A 19,790-nucleotide genomic window follows, 5' to 3' on the forward strand; every position below is an offset into this window, starting at 1 on the left:
AACTTGTTTAATGAAAAGTACAAATACATATATATGATGGCCCAGCACTTTATAAATCAAGTGCCAGCAATTCTGTGTACATGTGGCATAAATAATTTATTTTATGTTGGTTTAAATGTAATTAACATTTCTAAAGAGAATATGAACAATAGCAATAAAAACAATGAACTGCAAATGTAGCAAAATGGACATAGTACAGTGCAGTCTGTCCTTTGTTCAAAAAACATGCACCACTTGATGGGGAAGAGTCGTTTCTGGAAGAACGTTGCTTGTGTTTCTTTCTTTCCCCTTCATGAAGAAGGTGAGCAGCTCGCCTTTTCCTTTGACAAGAATGTGTCCCCTTCTCACAAAGCGGAAGCCGTAGAACTTCAAGATGTTGAAGCAGTCCTCCACCACCTGGGGAAAGCACACAAACAACACTTCAGGGCAGGACTTTTGGGTTTGTGCGCGGATATGTGTTATTATTTCTTGTTTATTTTTTAACTCATTCACTAATGTGGATGGCAGTAAAATTGAATCCAACTGAACATATTTGTTAGTATGTGTTTCAATAGGGTAGGCGTGGAAGAGGTTCTCATCCAGCTTGTCTGTGAAATTCAAGCTTGTAAACCACTGTCATTACAGGGTCCGCACAACTTTTTAGTATAGGATTAAAAAAAACAATGCTGTTCATGTTACTATGGGGCGTTGTGTATCGAATTGTGAGGGGGGGGGGGGCTGTAATGAGAAAATGTGGGAAAAGTGACATCCTTCGCTACAATTTGCAAACATTTCATCTAGCTTCCATTTTTTCCCCCTGCTCCTTCTGTTATTGTATTTTCCAGCAGTTTGGATGTCCTGTGGCGCCATACTGCCTCTCACAGGTCAGTTTTGGTACTACATCATTGACAGTTTGTACCTGAATGTTTCCCATGACTCCAGTGGACTCCATCCTGCTGGCCACGTTGACCGTGTTCCCCCAGATGTCGTAGTGAGGCTTACGAGCGCCGATCACGCCGGCCAGAACGGCGCCTTTATTGAGACCTGACGGGGGCGCCATTGGAACATGTACGAAAACACAAATTCATTCCGACAGGCTTCATGAATGTGTCCACAATCAGTCATGGTGTAAAATAAGCAATGATACACATGGGCATATATTCTTTATCCTCATTAAAGAAATGCTGTTTTACAGCAGCCTACTACACTTCCTTGTATAGTATATATTTGTATGTCTGTAATATAATGCCGCCAAGTGGTCATGGCGCATGCAATAAGGAGCACATGCACTTGTACTGACCGATTCGTAGCATGAAATTATTGAAGGACTGCTTGTTGAGGTTGTCCAGGGTAACTTTCATGGCCAAAGCGAAGTCTGCCAGATCCGCGAGGTGCTGCCAGCGCTCGAGAAGTTTCTGTTCCTCCAGCTGCATGAAGATAAAAAAAAAAAAAAAACAGTACGATTGCTAAGGATGCCAATCTATTAGTCGGAATGTTCCAAACCTTGTGACCGTCGCTGTGTCCGTTTGCGCTGCTTTTTGGGGTGAGGCCTGACGCCGCCATGTAGGTGCTTCCTATTGTCTTGATCTTGGTGATGTTGCGGAATTCGTCCTTGTCGAGTAACTGTTGGGGGAAAAGTGAATGTACATAGTATCTGCATATTGATTTCATGTGAATGGTTGATTGCTTAATAGATTGCGTTACATTTTTGTTTTAAATTGAGTTAGCAGAAGTTTTGAAAAGACTGATCTTGGTCTCATTTTTCTTTTAATCACAAAAACCTTGCATTTGAACAGGTATGTGTAGAGTTTTAAAATGGCGGCCTGGGACTCACGCTGTCAAAGTCGGAGATGATCTCGTTGAGGATGCGCAGGCACTCGATGCCTCCGTTGTTGATGCTCTCCTCTGTGTAGAAGTCCGAGAAGTTGGGGATGGACGCGAACATCACGCCCACTTCTTCGTATGACTGACTGTACAGCTCCTGAAATGAAATCATTTCATACTGTCAGCCACCCTCATTTACTCATTTCACAAAATGTTCATAAAATCAAATAGATATTTAAAATATATATGTTGTATATCTTATTATTTTTATGATTCAAGTTTTACTTCTCATCATACCTCTGCAATTTCAAATGTAAGTTTGCTAAAGCTGGGTGACTAGCTTACGCTAAGACTGACTTGGCCTGATTGTACTTACTCTATACCAGGGGTGTCCAAACTACGGCCCGGGGGCCATTTGCGGCCAGCCGTCCATTTTTCAGTGGCCCGCGACATATGGCATTTGACTCAGTTCAAATAAAATAAACAAAACAAAAATGTTTGGAGATGGTCAAAGTAAGAAGGGAGGGTATCGAAAAACAGGTGCCATTAAAGCTTATTTTAGTTAACTAAAACCAATGAAAAAACTAAAACTAAAATTCAAAAAACAATATTGTTACCGAAATAAAAAAAAAACGAAATTGCTTTTTAAAAAACTAAAACTAACTGAAACTACATTTTATGTTTACAAAACTAACTAAAACTATAATTATAGCAAACATGTCCTTCGTTTTAGTCTTTGGTAATTAATTTAATGCATGAGGCTTTGGGGATGATTTTAAATGTGAATTTTAGTAGATTTATTTTGATATAATGACGTTTGAAAATATGTCACACAGAGGTGACGTCATCTAGCAGCAGCCAATAGAAAAGCACCAAAAGATGACGTCGCTCCCATGGTGTTTTTTAAATATTGCGCACAAGTAATACACATTTAATATATATATATATATATATATATATATATATATATATATATATATATATATATATATATATATATATATATATATATATATATATATATATAACAGAACCACCCTGAAAACTAATAAAAACTAACTAAAATGAAAAATTCCAAAACTATAATAACTAGTGTTGTTTCGATACCGTTTTTTGGCCCTCGATAGCTATTCTGATATCCAGCTTTGCAGTATCGGCCGATACCGACACCATACCGATACTTACGTTTTTGTTTTTTTTCCCTCAACATGAAAAAGCTGTCCTGCTATTGGTTCAGAGCATTCAAGGGCCAATACCACTGCCGATACCAGTATCGGTATCGGAACAACACTAATAATAACCCTACTGCCATATTACAAATAAATTGGTTTATATACTGTAGCATTTTTCTAAATATGCAAAAGCACAAATAAATTATTTGTACAATTTTTAGGACAAAACAAGTTCTCTTTATAACATTATGTGGCTCTTGCGTCCTTCTGATTTTCTGTATGTGGCCCTCAAATGAAAAAGTTTGGACACCCCTGCTCTATACAGACGAGTGAAGGCGATATAGTCACTTTTGATAATGACAAAACAGAAATAAATATGACGAAATTGTTCATAATATGACTGTTTAGTGTGAACTAGACACATTTTTATTAAGCTGAATAACGAACAGAAGTGGGTGACTCCTCGGGAGTGGTACTGACTGCTAGCCTAGCAATTAGCTTAGCGGTTAGTGGTTGCGTGGGCTCAACGGCAGATGCTAATTTAAAAAGTCTAAGAGCCTTGGAAATGTGTATAATTACATACATATATCAGCACCCTAGAGAAAACTCTGATGGGACCGCACCTCATCTCTCTTTTTGGTGCCCAGGAAGTGCTTGGCCACGTGCTCGGGCAACATGTTGGTGACTAACGCTTCATTCCAGCGTCTCATCTCTAGCACCCTCTCCTTCTGGTCGTGCACGCCCACCTTCCACAGAAACAACTCCCGGGACTGACGCTCCAGCTGCAACCACGCGCAACAAAATTTACGGCAAATGTACGGGGTCAACCGGTGTCCACAGTGAGAATGGAAGTGGAAAGGGACTCGCTCACATGGCGGGAGAAGAGGTAGAGGCTGACCATCATCACGATGGCCATCATGGTCATCAGGTACTTGGATGGTACCATGGATGCTCTGGAAGAAGAATAAATGTATATGTTACACATTATACACATTTGAATGAAATCATGTATAATTTATTGAAAAATTTGATAATTTTACTATGGCCATGTAATGCCGGAATTATTTTTTATTGTCATATCCCAAGTTTGATTGGCTACTTGTTGCTAGGCAGGATTCTAAGTGCACCATTGTATAACACCTGCAAGGCCCCTCAGAAAGAATTGTTGAAGGTACACACATTAATAATAATACATTAAAAATATACAAGATATTTTATCTTGATTTTTTTGTAATTCATTTGTAAAATATTAAAAAATTTTATGATAAATATTTAATTACTCACCTGTACGACGCAAAGTTCACAAAGTCATACAGATCGTAGATGTCCCGCCAGCTGTGGATGTTGACGGCCCCCGTCGCCGCGACGACCAGCAGCATGAGGCTCAGCTTGATCAGGTGGCTGACCTGCAGCAGCATGGCGGCGGCCATCAGCACCATCACGGTCATGAAGCTGTAGTGCTTCGGGTTCTCTGCGCATTCGCCTAGCGCGTCCGACGTGCCGTTGACCAGCCTGAAGTGCGGCGGAACGCAGCTGAGCTGGAAAAATGAGAGGCGATGGAAGTCTCATCATTTTTCATTCGAGATAAAGCAAATTGGTGGAGGGAAATCATGAAGTAAAATTGTACTTAAGTAGATCACAGAGTAATCACAGAGTAAAATAACATATATTCTTATCTTCTGCAAAGAATGACCAATATTACTCTCGTGCTTAGGAGTTGCATGTTTTTATGAAGTACAATATTATGGCGCTCAATTTGATATTTTTCTTCCATCACAGATTTGATCATTCTGACTCATTTTCCAGCATGTGCTCACTGTGTGACAGTCGACAATATTCACTTGAGCATCTTCTTGATGCCTGTCAGGTGGCTAAAAGGCAGCAGCGTGTTTTACAGGCTCCGTGGGGGCTTTGACAAATTAGGTTGCATGCACCGAGATAGATGACTAATGGAGCCCACGGGGAGAACCTGGCGCACCAAAGGCTCTCAAGTGAAGATAGACGGCTGTGTGGCTGAGTGGATTACAGGTGGGCGGGTGGCTGGTAGCGGGTGGGTAGATTGGTGGGTTCAGGCACTTGCACAGACTTATTTGGTGGGGCAAGTGCTCAAGCCAAAAATTGGGCATGTGTCGGCAAAATTATCCTTACTTTCAAGAAAAAAAATGGGATGGGTTAAAAAAAATAAATAAATACTTTCCTTTTAGAGCCTGACATTGATTCATAAAACCATGAATCGATTATTTTAACACCTCTTTTCACCATAACTTAATTAAAAAATAGAATTTTAAAGACCATTTGTTTTCTTGAAATGTACTGTTTACATTAATTTAAAAGTATTTTCTTACATTTTTGAAAGACCTGACTTATTGCACTTTAAGACAATTAATTTATATTTACAATTGTTGAATAATATTGAAAATATCCTCATCTCATCCTTGATGATGTGAATGTTTGTGTAACACTTAAGTGATTATAACACGACATGTTACTTTACTAATAAACTAAATCATTTAACCAATTACTGCCTCTGAAAAAAACAATTTGGAATTTAAAGTTTGAGTTTTTTTGTTTTTTGTTTTTTTTTTTAATCATAAGAACAATTGATGTTCCATCATTAATCAATATTGGACTGAATTGAAGTGAATCCAATTGGGAACAAATTTAAATCAAATCAAATTGAAGTCTTGTGAATTGAAATCGAATCGATTGAGGAAATTCCAATCACTACTCAGCACTAATTGACATGTATTTATCTTAAGAAATAAAAAAAATAAAAAATAAAAAAAGGGCAAAAAGAAATTGGTTGCAGCAAAAATAAGACTAATTTTTTTTGGATGGGTAGATAGATGGGTCGGTTGATGGGTTGGTACTAGTTAGATGAATAGTATGTAGTTGGGTATACACTGTGGGGCATATTCACTAAGAATGCGCTGCGTCCGGTAATAGTGCGACATATTGCACCACAACTGCACACGCAGTCTGCGCAGTTACCAACCTATTCACTAAGGATATTGCACTAATCATATACCGGCACAAACACGGCCACAAAAATGACAGCTTGGAGCAAATTTGCACCTGATTTAGCACACATGGCAATGGATTTGCGCCAACAACATGGTTGTTATAGTAACAGTTGCGAGAAAGATGACATTATCAGAAAGCGAGGTTGGACCGAGAGTAAGCGTTTAGAGCGCCATTAAGCTGTACAGAGCAGAGAGGACGACAACGACGTCATTCATTCATAAAGTAGGCTACAAATTATTGTTGCGATCGTATTTTAAAAATATACATTTCAGAGGTTGGCGTGGGTGTACAGTATGCATCTGGCACATAAGAATGATCGTAAAATGCCTCCCTGTCATTGCCGATCAGCCCGGGTTACGTTATGTTGTCCTAAACTAACGGAAATATTCTCTCTCTCTCTCTCTCTCTCTCGCTCTCTCTCTCTCTCTCTCTCTCTCTCTCTCTCTCTCTCTCTCTCTCTCTCTCTCTCTCTCTCTCTCTCTCTCTCTCTCTCTCTCTCTCTCTTCTCCTCTCTGCGTGATCAGCCGCGCATGTTGTGCGGCAAATGGAACGCACTGCCGGAGATCGAAGTGCATCAGATTAATACATGCTTTCCAAAAATGTTATTTGCGTGTTATTTGTATGCAAATTACCTCATTTACATACGCGCAAATAACACTGGCGCACCGTGACGCAATCTATTCGGCAGAGCACTTAGTGACGGATTTCCCCATCTGCGCGTGTTTAGTGAATTAGGCGCTTTAATTGCTCAATTTTTGCCGGTTAGCGCGGTGCAAAGGCGACGCAAACCTTTAGTGAATACGCCCCTGTATGTCAGTAGGTAAAAACCACGCCTTACCATATCAGCAATTACAGCCATGGTGAGGACAAATATGGCCGCCACGGCCCACGTATTTCTTGCCCAGCGCGTGTGGTCGATCCACAAAGAGAAGGCTACCAGCTTCTTGGGAAAAAACTACAAGCATATTGTTATAATCATCATCATCATTACACGCAGGAATATGACAAAATATTCTCACATGATGCGTTTACCTTGGGGAAGATGGCAGCCAGGGAGCACACAGTGAGGATGAGTAACAAAACCTCCCCTATTGCTAGAGTCACGTAGTTCACCAAAAGTCTGCAAACACACACATGTCCATGGTGTTGTGAGCTGAAGGGTTGGATCCCAAAAGCAGACAAAAATGTCTTTATCTAGTTATTCACATTGAGAGGCAGAAACTAAGAGAGTGGTACACAGGAACAGTTGAACAATAATTGTACAAAACACACACAATTTTCAGACCCTTAAATAGACAGTCAATCAATCTCATTGGTTGTGGCTAGACATGTGAGTACTAGTACTGACACGGAATTCTCTGATTGGCTGTTAACTCCGTAATTACAGATAGATCCTGACATCAACAAACATGATATATCATAAAAGATCCTTGACATCATATAGTCCAGACATCATATAGCCTAAAACTAGTTGAAACTGGATGCTGGTACATCAATACCAAAACAGACACGTAATGGGTCGTGAACTCTGGCGCACGGTCATGAACTCTACTCAAAATTAACCCAGGCGTGACCTCAGACATGAGACAAGACCCAAACATTACTCCTGCATGACTCGAGTCATGACACATGGAAAGCTCTTAGAGCAAATGTCACTTTTAAGACCCAGTCTAGTGTTAGTGTGCTCTAGTCGTTTTACTACAGAGGACAAAAAGCATAACAATACAAGGACGTAAAAGTGGATCTCAAGGATTCTGAATAAATGCTGAAATTGTTTTCCATAGTGGACCTACAGTGGGTCAATGAAGACCTCCATGGCGGTGATGAAGAGCAACACAACGGCGCAGCAGCAGAATGCCGCCCCGGTGCGTTCCTCCTTCTCCGAGGAGTAGTGCGCCTCCAGCTTGCCGTCCACAAAGCGCATGGAGACGGGATGGATCCGGTTCTTTAATCTGGAGAAACGGGGAGGATGGAGGAGTGAAGTAGTCCAATATTTTTAACTTGCGGGTTATGATCATCTTTGCTCCCACATTTGCTGTGTTTCTCTCTCCAGGAGTTCCTGCTGGAGTCGCGTGTTGATCACTTGTTCTCCAACCAAGCGGTACTTCTGAAGAAAGGACATGAACAGTCCAGTACAGAGATGTCTAAAGCCAAAATGTGGACCTGGATTTGACACCTCTGGTCATCGGTGTACCCATTTGGAGAGTGTAAGTCGGGAACCGGGTGCTGATTTACCTCCTGATGAGAATCCGAGACCGGGGATGACGAGGCTACATTCCCGTTTGATATCGTGTTTATCAACTGCCAGGACTTCCTGGTGGACACAACACTTGATTTCTGGGACATGGGAAAGAGAAACATGAGAATTTCAACTAACTAAATAGTCCTAGGATAAAATTTATGACCCGAAACAAGTTCCTGGCGTGCGCACTCACTTTTCGATTGAGTTCATCTTCTTTGTTTTTAGGAACCAGAACCAAGTAAGTGTCAATGCCTTTCTCCAGCAGGTACTCACACCTCTCGCCACCGTTGCCCGGTTCCAGTTCAAACTCCCCGTGGAGACTTTCCTTGGTGCTATGGGAAATATGCACTCGACTGCAGCACAGAAACGACAGTCACGCCACAGAAACAAAAAGAAAAAAATCTGACATTGAGTTAGTCCTCCTCGGCAGTAGTTGGCGCTATACTGCGGCAGACCTAAAAGACAGCAAGTCAACTAGAGCGTCTCTGACCCAGGAATCCCTCCGGACTCCATCTTATTGGCGACGGTGACATCCGTGGACCAAACGTCAAACTGCCAACGCTTCTGACCCAGAACTCCTCCCAACACGGTGCCTGTGTGCACGCCCACTCGCATGTCCACCTCCGTTTTTGTCTTCTCTCGCACATAACTGACATAGGAAAGAAAGCAGAGTTTCCATTTTATTGCTAAGTCCTTAAAGTGGAAGTCAGCCTTAAACATTTCTTGACAATAATATGTTATATGTGAACTCACTAGTCTAAACACGATGTTCTCATTCATTTTACATTTGTGGAATATGAGTTATGAAGCAAAATCCAACCATTTTTGTCTATCTCAGGGGGCGGCCATTTTGCCACATGCTGTTGACTGAAGATGACATCACAGTTGCTCAGGGCTTAGGCAAACAACCAATCACAACTCACCTGTTTTTCTGAAGCTGAGCTGTGATTGGTCGTTACCCGAGCCCTGAGCAACTGTGACGTCATCTTCAGTCGACAGCAAGTGGCAAAATGGCCGCCCCCTGAGATAGATAAAAACAGCTGGATTTTGCCGCATAACTCATATTCCAAAAATGTAATATTAATCAGAATGTCATGTTTACACTAGTTAGGTCCCATGAAACATATTATTTTCAAGAAATGTTTAAAGTTGACTTACTCTATAAGGGCCACCATGACTGAACTACTTTACATTGTCAGTGTAGAAGAAATCTTTTTCCATTTCTCATTGGATATCAAAAACATTTTAGATGGCGACCACTCACGAGATGGCTTCTACCATGGAGAGTCCCATCATGATGGAGCAGGCGGCGTGGTCCTCTCGGAAGTCAGGAAGGCCGCAGATGCAGTAGTAGCAGTCGCCCAGGATTTTGATTCGCAGTTGATGGTGTTGCTGTGATGGTACAAGAAGGGAAGCTTGAACAGAAGTCATGTAATCGCTGCAGGTGCAAACTCACTTCGGCCAGTTTGTCGAAGCGTGCGAAGAGCTCGTTGAGCAGCTTAACGAGTTCCTGTGCGCTGCAGGCGGACGAGAGTTGGGTGAAGCCCACGATGTCAGCAAACAGGATGCTGTAACAACAACAATTCGCTGAAAGTTTGCTGCGATTGCTTCAGAGTGCCTCGTTGTCAGCAATGAGTGCGTGCATATCACAGCGAGAAGGCGGAAGGGCAAGATAAGAAAAAAATGTTTGAAAATCTGACGCGGCAGCCAGTGTATGGAAAGGGGCTTCGTGCTGTAGAGCGCTTCATTGTCTAGCCCATCCAGTTTGCTGCTAAAGGACTGCTGTAGAAAAATCATGGATTGAAACACCTATCCCTAAATGAGTCCAAACAAAAAAACAGGTCGGGGCTCACCTGACATGCTCGTGGCGGTACATGTACATCGTGTTGAATTGCTGCTGCTGCTTCTGCTTCTGCAGTTGCTGGACTTCGTTCTCATTGGCCTGATTCTTCAAGCCCTGCAGCATCTCATCTGCGATGTGTTTGGGCAGGATGGACAAAAGTAACTCCTCCTGTGTGGTGAGAGTGGAAATACTTGTACATGGCTGAGGTGGTCCCGGTTTACAGTTGTACTTAGCAAGTACTAAGTACTAAGTACTAGGTAAGTACTAGCTAGCCGGCTAAAGCAGCTAGACCAGTCAGGAAAAGTATACAGAATTTTACCAAGCAACACGAGTAAATCTTTTCTGGGCCAGGTCCCCAAAGAGAGTAGCAATCATGTCTCAGAACAACCAAGCTGACAAAGTGACAGGTACAGGGCGTTCCTGTGTATCACCATGTTTTCGTATACCTGTTGGGTGCTCTGCTCCTCGAGTGTGAGTTTGACCTCCAGGGACTGACGCGCCTCCAAAAAGGCCGTCCTGTACTTCCTGTCAGACATGTAGTATGACACCACACCCACTGCAGCTGCACACAGGTACAGCATCACGTTGGCCAGGAGCTGTGATTTCAGCAACCGGAGAATAAAAACACAAAAGCAGAATCACCAAGAACATCAGGTTATGAATGATAGACAGACTCAAATGCAGATCCAGACAGTAAAACCATGCCACAGTTTGGAGCTCAGTAGAGGTATATGTGGCTAAAGCCAAAATGTGGCAGTGTTCTTACTTTCCAGACCTGGATTTGAAACCTCTGCTTATTATATTACCAGGGTTGTTATAGTTTTGGAAATTTCATTATAGTTAGTTTTTATTTGTGTTTTGTGTTAGTTAGTTAGTTTGTTTGTTTATTTATTTTATTATTATTATTATTATTATTATTATTATTATTATTATTATTATTATTATTATTATTATTATTATTATTATGTTTAATTAGTTTTCAGAGCGGCTCTGTTTGTTTCTATTCTAGTTATTTTTAGTATTAGTTTATTGTGTATTACTTGTGTGCAAGATTTAATAAATAACATGGTAAACTGAAAAAAAGTAACACACTACTTACCTAGTGTTGGCGTTTAGATTAGATTAAATGAAAAAGCAGCAGGCAAGGCGAGCCAAAAGTCAAACACGCAAAATTGTCGCAAGGGGCGACGTCATCGTCTATTGGACATTCCACAAACAAGAAAGCAAGTGAAACTTTATATTTGTGATCTTTATAATATATTTTTGTAGAAGTTTCCTTTCCTGTGTATATGTCTCAGCGGCGGACTGGTTAGCACGTCCGCCTCCCAGTACTGAGGACTTGGGTTCGAGTCCAGACTCCAGCCTTCCTGGGTGGAGTTTGCATGTTATCCCCGTGCCCGCATGGGTCTTCTCCGGGTACACCGGTCTCCTCCCACATTCCAAAGACATGCATGGCAGGTTAATTGGGCGCTCCAAATTGTCCCTAGGTGTGCTTGTGAGTGTGGATGGTTGTTCATCTCTGTGTGCCCTGCGATTGGCTGGCAACCAGTCCAGGGTGTCCCCCGCCTACTGCCCAGAGCCAGTTGAGATAGGCGCCAGCACCCCCCGTGACCTTTGTGAGGAAAAAGCGGTCAAGAAAATGGATGGATGGATGGATGTATATGTCTCCCCCTGGCTGTTACACTGTGTTGTGTTTGTTCAATTAAAAAAAAAAGAAAAAAAGAGCGAACTGCTTTTCTTTTGGATGCTGCTGGATGACGTGACTTCTGTGCGACACACTTTCAAAAGTCTTTATTCCAGTTGTTTATTGCTGTGAATGTTAAATGCAAAGTTTCAATTAAAAAAAAAAAGTCTTTCTTCCAGTTAATATTGAAATATTAAATTAATTATTTAATTACCCAAAACGAAAACTAAGGGTATTTTTCACTAAAATTATAGTTTTAGTTAGTTTTGTAAATGTAAAATATACATGGCACTCACACCTGTAATAATGAAGTGCTTTGAACGGCTCATATTAAGGCATATTAAGGATATTAAAACTATCCTCCCACCATCTTTGGACCCACTGCAATTTGCATACAGATCAAATAGAACACAGATGATGCCATTTCTTTTGCTCTTCACACAGCCCTGAATCATCTGGAGCACAGTGGGTCATATGTGAGGATGTTGTTTGTCGATTATAGCTCTGCCTTTAATACCATCATCCCCGACATCCTCCTGAAGAAACTGAGTCATCTCGGCCTCTCACCACAGATCTGCAGCTGGATTTTGGATTTCCTCACCAACCGACCTCAATTAGTGAAGCTTGGTAACCAGGTGTCCTCTACCATCACTCTCAGTAGCGGCTCCCCACAGGGCTGTGTACTGAGTCCTCTGCTCTACTCTCTGTACACATATGACTGCACCTCGCTCCACTCCAACAACACCATCATAAAGTTTGCTGACGATACCACCTTGATCTGACTTATTTCAGGAGGAGACGAGTTGGCATACAGAGAAGAAGTCCACAGACTAGTAGCATGGAGTAAGGACAACAACCCTATGTTCAACACAAGTAAAACAAAATAACTTATTATTGACTATAGGAAGCATGGCACTGACCCCCTCCCTTTGACGAATAACGGGAACAGGGTGGAAAGTGTAAAAACTTTTAAATTTTTGGGGACCATCATCTCTGACAGGCTGACATGGACAGATAACACTACAGCTGTAGTGAAGAAGGCACAGCAGCGTTTGCATTTTCTTAGACTGCTGAAAAAAAAAAAACGAGGTCTGTGAGAAACTTTTAGTGTGTTTTTATCGGTCTACAATAGAGAGTGTCCTGACATACTGTATGATTGTGTGGTACAATGGATGCTCGGCAGCTGATAAAAAAATGTCTACAGAGAGTCATCAGTTCTGCACAGAAAATCATTGGCTGTCCCCTTCCTTCATTAGAAGAAATTGCAAATTGTAGACTGGTCTCAAAAGCTGGAAAAATAGCAAAGGACTTTTCTCACCCTGCCAATGCACTTTTTCAGTTACCGCCCCTCAGGGAGACGTTATAGGTGCCTTAAAACCAGGACTAGTAGGTACAGAGACAGATTTTTTCCCGAGTGTAGTAACTGTTTTAAACAGCCATAAGTAGTATTTTTAACTAACGGGTGCTCTTAGTATTTATTTCTTAAATTTGTGTTTGTGTATGGTTTTAACTCATTCACTGCCTTTGACAAGTATACTTGTCAATTGTATTTTTTAGAGCGGTGCTAAATGGGGGCGAATCTGAGCATGCTCCACTGTAAATATCAAACTTGGAAACAACTTTACTGATGCCCAACCACCGGTAGATGACATCATTGCCCCATTTTATAGGAAATAAACACAGTTTCAGAGTCCATGGGAGAAATGGCTGTATTTTGGCAAACCTACATTTTTCTGCTGTCAATTATAAAAGAACGGGACGGGACAAAAAGTAGGGAGTCTATTCTGTTATTTGGTAGATTCGGTTTATATATAATTATTGAATGTAATATCACGTGAGTATTGGAAATGTAAAAATTTTCTATAATGACTGGCAGTGAATGAGTTTAATGGTGGTTTTAAAGATGAAGCACTTTACTGGAGCGGCGTTTTTAATTTCGTTGTATTTATCTATTTACAATGACAATAAAGATATTCATTCATTCATTCATTATAGTTTTTTTTTTTTAAGACTTTCGTGTTTAGTTTTTCGTTATAATTTTAGTTTTAGTTATTTAAAATAACCTTGCCTAGTACAAAGTATTTCCGAGCTAAGAGTTTTACCTGCCTGACCAGGCTGGGCCCTTGCAAGCTGTTGTCAAACCTCTGCGCCACAGTCAGGCCCAGCACCAGGATGTGGATCCCGCACGAGAAGCCCGAGAGCAGGAGCAGGGCCGCCAGGTTGAGGGGCAGCGTCAGGAAGGTGGAGAAGCTAAAAAACGCCTGCCAGCCCACCGAGTCGCTAGCGTGGGAGACATGTTGAAAGTTGAGCCCCGTATAGCAAAGCACGTGGACGGTGACCATCAGCCACAGGACGTATGGGACGGCCCCTCGCCATACCGCCGATTTCGGTAGCGTGTGCCGCCGGTACAGCTCATGGAACAACACGTCTGCGGCCAGCCCCAGGGCCGCCACCACCACCGTGGCCCGCTTGTGCTCGGCGTATGCGACGGCGCACATGACGACGACGAAGCTGTTGAAGAGAGCGGCGAACGTCATCAACGTCAGCATGTTCTGCTGCCTCTGCCGGCGGAAGTAACTCTGATAAAGTCTCTCCAGGGAGTCGGGCGTGAATGCGGTGCGGATGGTCCGGAGCAGGCCACGGCTGGGCTGGAGGAGCGTAACATCATGGGCGACGGCTGTAACACCTGCAGTCTGACCCGGGTAGGCAATAGGGAACTCCGCAGGCTGTTCCATCTCTATGTGACAGGCCCTGTTGGACATTTTGACGGGGATTAGAGTTCTCCCTTTGCCTTACTCAATACTGCAATGGATGGATGATCCGTAAGGGGCTTCAAGTCTTGGTACCACCGATTAGAACCGTGCCCTTGGTTCTGGGTCTGAATCTCAGGAGTTTTTGTGTAGAGTGTTCATGTTCTACTCTGATACTCCTTGTATGCACAGTCCAAAAACATGTCTGGAAGGTTTAATGAAGACTCTAAATCAAGGGGAGTTATGTGTCTCCATGTAGCGGTCCTGAGAGACAGTCCATGGTGTGCTCTGAAACTTTCTCCATGTCATCTGGGATCGACTCTGACTCGGAAGTGACACCAAACTGCATAAGCACTTCTAAAAATGACTCAATGGATGTGCTAAAGTCCGAAACCGTTACAGAAGTCGCCATATCTCCGAGCTTCAGCAGCTTTCACCAGTGTAGGCTATGAGGTTGCCGTTACCTTTGGATGAAGAACTCCTGAATAATGGAACAATCTCAGGAAACTTCCTAGGTAATCCAGGAAAAATACATCTCGGCGTCTTCCCTTTGGCAGCCGTAGTCTGTAACCCCGCCATAGTCGACCGACAAGATCTCGAAGCACGGGAGTTTTTCCTTTTGCATGCCGTATCTTGGGCTATAACAGTTCACAGACTGTTAAGACGCGAGGCGAAACAAAGCGCCATCTCGAAAACACTTGCGGTCCATCTGATTACCTTGCTTATATATTTCTATCCCCCTTCCTCATCTCCTCTCTCTCCCGCCCACCTTGTTCTTAGCATCCTCTGTTACTGTTGCTACGATGAAACCAAAGTAACTGCCACGTCTTGGGAAATGTGACACTGACGATGCGACGGGGCGCGTAAAAGCATACTTGCGACACCCATCAAGAGCTCAAACAACCGATTGCGGTTGTCTCAGGGGACAAAATCGAGTGGAAACACTACAACGCTCTGGTTTATATTCGGAACTTCTAAGTGCTTCCACATCGAAACCACTGTAGTAAGGATATTGTTGATTTAATAAGTTCACAACATAACCACTGGTACTTGCTCAGTCACTATAGTCTCTTCAGATCCACTGTGCCCCTTGTGTCCCTACCCCAAGGGGTGCTACAGCAACTGCAATGACTTGTCACCATGGCGATTCCTTTCATTATATTAGCCGCTTTGAAGGATATGTTATGGACGGTCAGTGCTTGCCGTTTACACGGCCGTGCCTTTTATTGTATTCAAAAGCAGTGATACCCACCAGTTTGGGTGCGGGGCGACCGGTTTTGGTTTAACCCCACGGTGATAGACAAAAATCTGTGAAGTATATTTTTGTTATTTATATACATTTAAACCCTTAGGCATGATAAGATAATACAAAATGAGCATATATGTCAATTTTTGCACTTCACCGCATTAAAAGAAGGTCTAGTAGTGTACAAACGAATGTACGATGTATGTCTGCATGTTTGTTATTCATTTAAAACGCAGGCAGGCATGGAAGAAACAGACGATGCAGGAGTGACCTGCCAGATGTTAACAGTATGTGACTATGGCGACCCCAAGTGGAAAACAATGATATTTTACAGTGTATTAATGAATTTCACGTTCAATGAAAACTTGGACGCTTGTTGAACAGTTCTGGTGGAATGCAAAGTTTTGTTTGTTTTTCTTGCATGGCTTGTAAAATAAATGTTACTTCATTCTTGTAAAAATCTGACTTTCAATAGACAAAAAAAATCAATTGTACTCAGTGTGAAAATACTATTTAGAATTAAGTAAGATCTAAAAGAGAGAAATTGTTTAGCTAACCCCCTTCTCATTGTTGAATGACGTCAATCGAGGATGTGCCGTTCTCACTTCCACCACTAGAGAGCGCCATAAAAAACTGTGCGCGTGTGAGAGAGTGATTATTCTTGCACCCTCAGCTGCTTCTCCCCCTCATGTGGCATCACAACAACGTGTGTTTTGTTACATAACGAATACAAACACACGCACACACAAATGTAGTAGTAATAGCAGTAGTACCATATACACTCAAGAGTGTAGTACCCAGCTGTCTGGGTGTGTGAGCACGACTGTAAGCGAATCCTGCTGCTGTGAGGCTCTCCATCAATCTGGCTTCCAGTGACACAAACTATGTGCACCTGTCTCTTTCTCGCTCTCCATTTTATGTTTACATTTTCAATACTGTAGATTGGTCAATAATTCATAAAGATGACGCACACGTGTAGAGTGAACAAAAGTATACATTTTTTGAGTTTATTTAATATATGCCTTTTTTTTAATCAAGAAAAAATATTACGTTTTCTTGTAAAATTAAAAGTTTTTTTTCCCCAAAAACAATTGTTCTATTTAAAAAAAAAAAAAAAAAATCCTGGGAAAATGCAACTTCAAAGTGTACAACTAAAAACAACAACAACAACAACAACAACAACAAAACAACAACAAAAAAACCATTAAATTGATTTATCCTTTGGTTTGATTCAAGACTCATTTTTGAGAACTAAAAAAAAAAAAAAAAAAAAATCTGACGAAATCCCTTAAAATGCACCGTGCATTTTAAGGGATTTTGCTGGGATTATAAAGCGCTGACTTCGGGATCTTTCTTCCTCGGGCTACTTGTTTGAAAACGTAGACGAAAAGACGGACAAAATCCTCAACTTTTTCCTTTTGGCTCACCTTTGTGTCACCAAGCGCAGCTCATCTAACCACATACACACACAGAGCCAAACAAAGAGCCCCAGGCCTGGTGGTACCTGTTGACACTTGTGGCCAGGAAATAGGCCAAGGGTCCAGGAAATGGGGGTTTGGGGTTGCATTGGGGCTTCAAGGTGGGCTTCCTCTCAGGTTACATGTCCATCCAAAGTTTTGTTTGTTTACACTCAGCTACTTCCTGCGAGGCCACCATCATCTGAAGTTACACCAATGAAATGGGACGGGCACTCCAAGTTTTACCTGTTCAATAAATTATTTGGAATTTATTCATTAAAAAAAATGAAATTTTAAACAAATCACAATCTACCTGCCCCCCAAAAAGGAGAAAAGGTCAGATTTGCATGGGACAAAAAAAAAAGAAAAAAGAAAAAGAAAAGTCAAATTCATAAAACTTTCTAATTTTCTAAATAGTTGCAAAAAAATGTTTTTTTAATTTTACATAGGAATGTTTTAAAAATTGTGTCAAATATATATATATATATATATATATATATATATATATATATATATATATATATATATATATGTATAAGGGATGTTCGATACCCCTTTTTTTCAGATCGATACAGATACTCAGACCCTCAGTACTCACCGATACCGATACCAACTGCCGATACCAGTCGTACATTTTGACAAATAAAAAAAATCACTAAAAGTTATTTTTAAACAAATATATTTCCTTTAATTTTGACAAAAAAACAGCACAGTCACTCTTTAATAGTCTTAACGCTCACAAAAATGCTCTTTTAGTTTAAGATTCACAATTTTGAAGGATTTCCAAACCGGTGAAGTTTTGGTGAAAAGCTGCTGCAAGCTAGCGCCAGTTACAGGCAAGGAGGACTCACTTAATGTCTTCCCCCTCTGCCATCGGTCGCTTGTACTCGTCTGCGTCACGAGTACTCGAGTACTTGAAAAAAGGCTGGTATCGGCGTACTCGCCCATCCCTAATTTATATATATATATATATATATATATATATATATATATATATATATATATATATATATATATATATATATATATATATATATGTATATGTATAAGGGATGTTCGATACCGCTTTTTTTCAGATCGATACAGATACTCAGACCCTCAGTACTCACAGATACCGATACCAACTGCCGATACCAGTCGTACATTTTGACAAATAAAAAAAATCACTAAAAGATATTTTAAACAAATATATTTCCTTTAATTTTGACAAAAAACCCCAGCACAGTCACTCTTTAATAGTCTTAACGCTCACAAAAATGCTCTTTTAGTTTAAGATTCACAATTTTGAAGGATTTCCAAACCGGTGAAGTTTTGGTGAAAAGCTGCTGCAAGCTAGCGCCAGTTACAGGCAAGGAGGACTCACTTCACGTCTTCCCCCTCTGCCATCAGTCGCTTGTACTCGTCTGCGTCACGAGTACTTGAAAAAAGGCTGGTATCGGCGTACTCGCCCATCCCTAATATATATATATATATATATATATTGGGGGTGTGAATTGCCTCGTATCTGACGATTCGATTCGTATCACGATTCACAGGTCACGATTCGATTCGATACCGATTAATCCCGATACGAATTTATAAGTCGATTGTTGCAATTTTTTTTAATTCAAATTTAGAAAATACTAATCAGTAAACTTGTACCGTCTAAGATTTGTATGAAAATGTATTATTTATTTATCTGAAACTTCAGTCTTATACAGGTTGTAATATATTTCATGTTTGAACAGCATTGAAATAAAATATTAAGGCTTAATGTTCCATTAATATAACATTCTTACATGCTTAAGGTGTGAACCCTAACCCGAAGTAAGACATTTTGTTGAATATTTTTCCATTAAAAATAGAAGTTTAAAAATCGATTCAGCCGCCTATTGAATCGATTCGAGAATTGCGCGATGTAGTATCGCGATATATTGCTGAATCAATTTTTTTAACACTCCTAACATATATATATATATATATATATATATATATATATATATATATATATATATATTTTTTTTTTTTTTACAATAAAGTTGTATTGTAATTTTTTCTTTCCTTTGCTCCGAGTGGATAACATTTTTCTAAAAAATACCCCCCAAAAGTGAGTGTAGCTACTGATTGTATTTCACCAAATGGATGATTCTTCACGTTCTAGCAAGCGACCAGCGTGTAAAAATGCTCGGAATGCGTGCGTCCATTGTGCGATGTAGGTTCCGCTCGGTCGGGCCTGAAAACGTCGTCGAGAGTGCGAGAAACCCGATCGCGCCGCTCGCCTTCTTTGCGCTTCCATGGCCGACATCACACGAAAAAGACGAGGGTGCTTTTAACGATGTGACCGAGCGACATGAAAGCCATGAGCCAACCAAAGCGCATCAAAAACGTCAGACAACAAAAACGCTAGTTGAGACCTTCGATTGTTATGTAAGAATATGACTTTGGTCGAAGATTGCGACATTTTTCAAGTACGTTTCTTTTTTTTTAAACTCTCAACATTAACAACAAATTCTTGAAAAACAACAAATCTCACTTGTTTAAAATTAAAATTTTGACCTTTTTTTTTTCAAAAAGTATGACTTTATTCCTA

At 40.9% G+C, this 19,790-nt stretch overlaps 1 protein-coding gene across 1 annotated transcript; it reads right to left on the reverse strand.

The window, feature by feature from the left end:
• Nucleotides 1–90: 90 nt before the first annotated feature.
• Nucleotides 91–14,572, reverse strand: adcy3b (adenylate cyclase 3b). The gene is made up of 20 exons (XM_077510616.1): nucleotides 13,871–14,572; nucleotides 10,531–10,680; nucleotides 10,095–10,252; nucleotides 9,698–9,809; nucleotides 9,506–9,633; nucleotides 8,732–8,890; nucleotides 8,435–8,594; nucleotides 8,235–8,336; nucleotides 8,030–8,106; nucleotides 7,793–7,951; nucleotides 7,032–7,119; nucleotides 6,838–6,954; nucleotides 4,260–4,513; nucleotides 3,847–3,928; nucleotides 3,599–3,757; nucleotides 1,814–1,960; nucleotides 1,483–1,602; nucleotides 1,280–1,406; nucleotides 899–1,023; nucleotides 91–396 (listed from the first exon to the last, which is right to left on the reverse strand). The coding sequence occupies exons 1-20, from the start codon at nucleotides 14,528–14,530 to the stop codon at nucleotides 217–219; spliced, it is 3,264 nt and encodes a 1,087-aa protein (XP_077366742.1). The 5' UTR covers nucleotides 14,531–14,572; the 3' UTR covers nucleotides 91–216.
• Between the last annotated feature and the right edge of the window lie 5,218 nt (nucleotides 14,573–19,790).

The sequence above is a fragment of the Festucalex cinctus genome, chromosome 21 (genome assembly GCF_051991245.1).
Source record: "Festucalex cinctus isolate MCC-2025b chromosome 21, RoL_Fcin_1.0, whole genome shotgun sequence".
NCBI classification, from domain to species: domain Eukaryota; kingdom Metazoa; phylum Chordata; class Actinopteri; order Syngnathiformes; family Syngnathidae; genus Festucalex; species Festucalex cinctus.